The following is a 7,270-nucleotide window of genomic DNA, read 5'->3' on the forward strand; positions in this document are numbered from 1 at the left end:
AAAACTCAGAGTTGAATTTTGTTGCCTCTCTGACCAGAACAGAATCCTGCTGCACACAGTGAAACATGGCAGACTTCTTTCTGGGTAGCTCCCCACGTTCGCCCCCTTATTTGACAGTTGTGTGGTCCGTTGCACGGATGTACCATGACTTACTGAAGTAACCACCTGTTGGGTATCTGAGTTATTGCCAATGTTTCACTCTTTAGAACAGTTCCACAAGGGGGTGCCTGGGTGGCTCAGTTGGTTAAGTGTCCGGCTTCGGCCCAGGTCATGACGGTTCGTGTGTTTGAAACGCACATCAGGCTTGCTGCTATGAACGTGGAGCCTGCTTTGGATCCTCTGTACTCCTCTCTCTCTCTCTCTCTCTCTCTCTCTCTCTCTCTCTGCCCCTCCCGTGCCTGCTCAAGTACTCTTCTTTCTCTCTCTCTGTCTCTCTCTCAAAAATAAACATTACAATTGTTTTTCTAACATCTTAACAAAAAGTTCTACAGGAACTAGCACACGTACCTTTGTGCATTTCCAAATATTTTGGTGGGCTAGAGCTTTGGGGCACTGCGGGCGTGCTATATGGACAGGGAGCCACGTATCTCACTTCTTGGTCTCTCTTCTCAGTCCTGTACCCCCAGAACTGTCCTGAAGAGCTTCCCACGGTGTGCCGAACCAGGTGGTTCTCAGCCCTGGTGTCCACTAGAACCATCTGGGACCCTTTATCAGACTACCCTACCCCCTCATCCCCACCCGCCCCACCATTCTGATGCAATGTCTCAGGGGGCTCCCAAGAGTCTGAATGGGGTCTCGCTGCCCGGCAATTCTGGCCACATGCTGGGGAACCCCACTGCTGTCTACCTCCTCTTCACCACTGTCTTTTTTTTCTCCCCAGAATAGGTTCTCAGACTATGAGAAGAGGAAGGTAAGAAAATTTTCCTTTTTTCCTCGGTCACTTTTGTTTTTATCAAAGATCTCAATTATTAGAAAAGATTGGAGGGAGCAAGTTCTTCCTGCCTCTAAATTAGAGGGTAAACTAAAGTTCTCCTCTTATACACATGGCCTCACCACATGCTTACGCAGCCTCAGTGGGTGACCAGGTATCTCGCCTTCACAGATGAGAAGCTTGAGGCTCAGAGACCCCCGACTCTAAACCACTAGTCTCTGCCAGGGACCAGCCTGTTTTATTACAGTTGGGCCCTGGGCAGGCAGGTGGGGGGTGCCAGGAAGGGGAGTTATTACTCAGCTTTAAGACTTAACAGCCTGCACGATTCAGAGGTGAAGGGTAGATTCCCCCTGCTCCCATGTGCAAATGTCCATGGAGCCTAGCCGACCATCACCGGGATCTACATTCTTGCAGGAACAGAAGATGCTGGAGAAACTCGAGTTTGAACGGCGCCTGGAACTCGGGCAGCGAGAACATGCCCAGCTCCTTCAGCAGAGCAGCAATCAGAAGGACGAGATTCTTCAGACGGTCAAGGAGGTCCGTGAGCGGCCACGTGGGGTCAGGCTTGCCTGTGCACTCCCTACCGGGGGGGGGGCCCTCTGCTGTGGGGAGGCGGTGGCGGTAAGCTCCCTCGCTGGATCTTCCCGGACCCGGGGGCCCTTACGGTTCACCTAGCCCAGCTTCCTTGTGTGTACGGACACCCCGAGGCCTAGCAAGGGGAAGACCTGATCCAAGATCAAACAGGAAGGCCGGGCAGGGCAGGGCAGGGATGAGAAACCTGTGCAGGGATCCTTGGTGTTAGCTCAGGATGGCCACCTGTCCCGCTGCAGGAGCAGTCCCGGCTGGAGCAGGGCCTAAGTGAGCATCAGCGCTACCTGGATGCAGAGCGTCAGCGGCTGCAGGAGCAGCTGAAGCAAACGGAGCAGAACATCGCCAACCGGATCCAGAAACTCCTGCAGGAGAATCAGAGGTCAGGCCCCCAGTCCGCAAACCCAGAGGCCTTCCCCCCATGTGGTACCCTTTGAAGAGCCCAGGGTAGGGGTCCATTTCTCCCCTGTAGCCTTCACTCCTGCCCCAAGGTTTTCATTGTTCAGGTCCAATCTTGGTGCTACAATTTACACCAACCCAAAAAGAAAAGCATCTAATCTGGGCATGACCTGGTCTGTGTTTTGTCGTGGGACCCATGCCCCCCGGGTTTCCCATCTATAAAATGAGTGGGTTTAATAGGAGAGTTGAGGTCACATCCTGCTCCAGTATTTCGAGTTCCAAGTAACATGTTGCCTTGAGGTCAGCCATTCTACCCACAGTGAGATTTGCCTTAACAAATGCTCTCCAAGGTAGGGGCTGCTGGGAGCAGGTCTTGGTGGGGCTTGGGGGAGAGGGAGCCAGATAGAGCTGTCAAGAAGCCTGAGAGAGTCCAGTTGGGGTCCCTTGTGGAAAGCCTCCTGAAACAGGTGTGCCACATCCCCTGTTGCTCCCAGGCTTCCGTTTGCTTTTTCCTTACGGGGCCATCACACAGCAGTCACGTGGGGCCCGAGCTAGCCTGCCGCATGCTGCACAGCATGCTCTCCTTTCCGGGGTGTCCCGGGAAGCTACCATTTGTTGGATGCTGCTCATGTGCCAAGCACTTTGTGTATGTTCTCTTAGTCACTCTTTACGAATACTCCATGAAGGCTTCTTATTATGATCCCCTTTTACAGATGAGGAACTGGGGCTTGGCGGGGCTGAGGAACTGGCCCAAGGGCACAGAGCCCCAAGTTCCGGGGCTGAGGGGCCTGGGCCAGTTACTAAGCCCGCTCTGCACAGCCAGTGCAGCGAAGGGGAGAACGGTTCTGTTGCAAACAGGCCTGCAGGTGGCTACTGCAGGGACCCTTTATGGTTGTCTCCGCAGGCAGAAGAAAAGTTCTGAGATCTTGAAGTCGCTGGAAAATGAAAGGTTAGTGTTTCACTCTAGCCCTTTCTTGGCGTTGCCTTGTGGTGGAGGCAGTGGTCTGGGGAGATAACGTCTTGTGATTCTCAAGGATTATGCCAGAAAGTTTTCCTAAAGCTGTAAGGAGATTCACCTCCTTAGGGAATATTGGGTTAAAAATAAATCACTGCCTGCAAGTTGAACACACATGTACGTTCCTGAGAAAAATTGAGACACAAAAATATGTGCAATGTCCAACTATATTGCTAGTGTAAAAAAAATTAGAGGGGCACCTGGGTGGCTCAGTTGGTTGAGCGTCCGACTTCAGCTCTGGTCGTGATCTCATGGTTTGTGAGACTGAGCCCGAGTTGGGCTCTGTGCTGACAGCTAAGAGCCTGGAGCCGGCTTCAGATTCTGTGTCTCCTCTCTCTGCCCCTCCCTTGCTCACGCTCTCTCTCAAAAATAAACAAACATTAAAAAATTTTAAATTAGAGAAAAATCTATTTCTTATTAAGAGAAACACAATCCATTATGGAGTAGAAAACCGGGAGCTGTAGTTAACTGAGGCGGAACAGTGTACAATTTCTTCATGACGTGGCACGTATCTGTGCTCAGAAAGCAAAAGGACCCACCCTGAGTGGTTTACCAGAAATTAGAGGTGGTAATCTTTGGGTTTTTTCCTTCGTGTTTTCCCTGTTCGTTGAGATGCACAGCTTCAGTATTAGGAAAGATGGTAGCTGAGAGGAACGAGCCCCCCATTCTTCTTTCCCCATACCCTCTGTCTTGCCTTCTTGCCCCCCTCCCCGCCAGGATTAACTGGAATCCCCCCTGGTTCCCTGGAATCCCAAAATAGCAACGTGGACTTAGCTGCAGTCCTTGTGTCTGCCTTTTAGGCCCCTGGCTGCTTGGGAAGAATTCCCACAGGGAGTTCCCGTGGGGTTGCAGGGTAGCCCCTTCACCTGCCCACTGCAGCTTGACCCGGGTGGTCAAGGCCAAGCTGGGTTGTGGCCGATTGGTTTATTTGGCTCGTGCTTACCAAGTGCCCTCTCTGCGTTGGGCCCTCTGGGCTCTGCTGTGGGTCCAGCAGCACCAGATGTGGCCTTCCCTTGAGCAGCCTGTGGTCCTGGGCAAGAGGCCAAGGTGATTACATGCTTCTTCCAACAAAATGCGACCCAACAGAGACTTTAGAAGATGTTCCCTCCAGGCCACCATTCCTAGTTTACTCTGGGGGAACGATGTACACACATGCAACGTGCATGTACGTCCATACTTTTTCATTTCTGTTTACTAGATCGTGGATGGATTTCAATGCCAAAAACCTTATTTGTAATAGCTGTAGAATATTCTGCAATATGACTAAGTCCTCTGTGGACATTTAAGTTTCCAGTTTTTCATAATTATAAGCAGCCTTAGAGTGAACATCTCCTAAATATCCCCCTATGCATTTATGTGAATATTTTTGTAGGAAATATTCAAAGGACTTCTTGGTAGGTCTTGCCAGATTACCTTCCAGAAGATATTTTGCCAGTTTATACTCCTCTCAGCAGGACATGAATGTGCCCTTTTTACCACCTTCGCTGCTGCTGCTGCTGCTGGTGGGTGGTCCTCAGTTTTCCTAATCTCCCAATCTGGTAGGTGAAAAGATCTTTATCAGGTATCTCTTTCCATATGTTTATTGGTCCCCTGCATTTAAGCATCTGTGAAGTGGCCGCCTGTGTCCTTTGCCCACTTTTCTAAGGGAATGTTGAGCTTTTTATGCAAGATACTCTGTGTACAAGGCTGGAGGTATCTGGGTTCCCCTGGAAGTGCGAGATGCCAGCAGGAGCATGCCTAGGCTGGCACATCGAAGAGGACTTCCCGGAGAAGGTGGCGTTCATCTGCTGGGATTCCCTGTTGAAAATGTTACATCTGCTGAACAAAAATGGATGGAGTTTTTTTGTTTGTTTCTAGGATAAGGATGGAACAGTTGATGTCCATCACTCAGGAGGAGACCGAGAACCTGCGGAGGCGTGAGATTGCCTGTGAGTCTCGGGTGGGAGGTACGGGGTCCTGGGAGCAGGGCTTGTCTGACTGGGGGCAGAGGGTGGACTGCCTTCTCTCTGTACGTACGGCAGACGCTGAGTGTGTGTCCTTGAGGGAGGCTGCAAAGTCCAGACATGGAGCGTGGGCCCTGGTGTCAGGCCGACGCAGGAACAAGCCTGTGACCTCAGGGGCACTACTGGTCCCTAACTGTTCTGAGCCTCTGTGTTCTTCCCTTTAACTGGGGAGGATGACTGTTACCGCCCCCTAGTGTCCTTCTGAAGGTCACATGAGCTAATACCTGGCACTAAGTGAACATCCCACTGAGGCTGTAGGGTTTCTGTTGTCAAGAGCTGTGGTCGGCCCCACTTGGGCTCCTGGGAGCTGCCCGTCCTGCCATTCCCAGGAGGTGGTCCTGGGGCACCACACTGTCCATACTTAATGAGGGGGGGGCTTCCGGTCTGATCCTGAGAGCTCAGAGGATCAAGCCACGTGCCAAGGAAGGCCAGGAGTCAGTTCCTCCTTTTTTAAAATGACTCTTTGGACGGCGCCATCCTCCCGAGCCTGGATGCTAGAGCGGAATGCTGCACACAGGCCCCGCGCCGGCCGCTGTCCACACACCACCTCCCCTCACTACCTCCTGCTGGGGTGTCCTTAGTGTCCCTGTTGTAAATTATCCACCAGTTAGAAAAAAGAAAACTTGTGTTTGCATCTCCAGAAGATATTTGTCAGTAAACAGATTGGGAATAGTATCGGTGTTGGGAACTTTTGTTTTCACCTTTCAAACTTCCCTCCCTGTTGCTTAGCTTCTTATAAATGAGCATTTTTGTTGTTAAGTGTTTATTTTTAAGAAAGAGAACATGGGGGGGGGGGGGCGGGGCAGAGAGACACACCCAGAATTGGAAGCAGGCTCCAGGCTCCGAGCTGTCAGCACAGAGCCCAATGGGGCTCAAACTCACAAACCCTGAGATCATGACTTGAACCAAAGTCAGACGCTCAACCGACTGAGCCACCCAGGCACCCTAAGCATGTAGTTTTTTTAACTTTATTTATTTATTTAGAGAGCATACACACAGGGGAGGGACAGAGAGAGAGAGAGAGAGAGAGAGAGAGAGAGAGAGAGAGAATCCCAAGCAGGCTCCGTCCACACTGTCAGTGCAGAGCCCAACACAGGGCTCTGTCCCACAAACTGACATCATGACTTGAGCTGAAATCAAGAGTTGGACGCTTAACCACTGAGCTACCCAGGCGCCCTGAAAATGAGCATGTGTTTTTCTAATGAAAGAATTTCGGTAAAAATAACAAAAAGGCAAGAAAAGGTAATAACCAGAGTAGTTGAGGACATATGTAGTATCAGGCTGCCCTGTGCACTGCCAAAGGGGATGTGAATCAGCAGCATGTTTCTGGAAGACAGAAAGGGACATGCCTATTTATTCACGGCCTTAAAACTATACTCTTAAAAATTATTTTTAGGAAATAATCAAATCAGACTGCACAAGGATGTTTGAGCAAGGACGTTTATCATTTAATAATGGCAAAAAGAGTCCAAATGCCCCCAGATAGAAGATCACCTAACTAAACTTTTGTGATCCGGGCACCACCGTCCCCTGCAGCCGAAACCTCACGCTGCCTCGTGGACATGGGGAGGTGGTGACAGGCCATGAGAAGTGGTTGTGTTTAGGGTTGTGACGTTTGAAAATTTTTTATTGTAGTAAAATATGTAACATAATGTCTGCCGTTTTAACCACTTTTAATTGTCCAAGTCTGTGGCACGAAGTACGTTCATGTTGTTACGCAGCCATCTCCAGAACCTTCCCAAACTGGAATTCTGTCCCCGTTAAACGCTCCTCTCCATCCCCCTCCCCCAGCTCCTGTACAACGCCCCATTCCACTTTGTCTGAATTTGATGACTCTAGATACCCCCACATAAGTGGAGTCCTCCAGCATTTGTCGTTTTGTGACTGCCTTCTTTCACTCAGCGTAACGTCCTCGAGGTTCATCCATGCTGTAGCAGGTATCAATTTCCCTCCTTTTTAAGGCTGCGAACAATATTCCATTGTGTGGGGGCACCTGGGTGGCTCAGTCGGTTGAACATCTGACTTTATTTAAGTGTTTGTTTTTGAGAGACAGCACAAGTCAGGGAGAGGTGGGGGAGGGACAGAGAAAGCGGGAAACAGAGGATCTGAAGTAAACTCTGGACTGACAGCAGAGAGCCTGACACAGGGCTCAACCGTGAGATCATGACCTGAACCAAAGTTAGACTCTTAACCATCTGAGCCACCCAGGAGCCCCTGAGCATCTGACTCTTAATTTCGGCTCAGGTCATGATCTCCTGTTTGATGGGTTCGAACCCCACGTTGGGCTCTATGCTGACAGCACATAGCCTGCTTAGGCCGGACTCCCTCGCCCCC

At 50.6% G+C, this 7,270-nt stretch overlaps 1 protein-coding gene across 1 annotated transcript in view; it reads left to right on the forward strand.

Moving 5' to 3' along the window:
* The window catches only part of LRSAM1 (leucine rich repeat and sterile alpha motif containing 1), a 39,283-nt gene that overhangs the window by 17,701 nt on the left and 14,312 nt on the right, over positions 1-7,270 (forward strand). The window contains exons 12-16 of the mRNA XM_049637783.1: positions 881-910; positions 1,346-1,468; positions 1,762-1,901; positions 2,823-2,867; positions 4,791-4,861. Coding sequence (XP_049493740.1) covers positions 881-910; positions 1,346-1,468; positions 1,762-1,901; positions 2,823-2,867; positions 4,791-4,861 — 409 coding nt within the window. The remainder of the gene's footprint in view (positions 1-880; positions 911-1,345; positions 1,469-1,761; positions 1,902-2,822; positions 2,868-4,790; positions 4,862-7,270) is intronic.

Source organism: Panthera uncia, chromosome D4 (assembly GCF_023721935.1).
Source record: "Panthera uncia isolate 11264 chromosome D4, Puncia_PCG_1.0, whole genome shotgun sequence".
Lineage (NCBI taxonomy): Eukaryota > Metazoa > Chordata > Mammalia > Carnivora > Felidae > Panthera > Panthera uncia.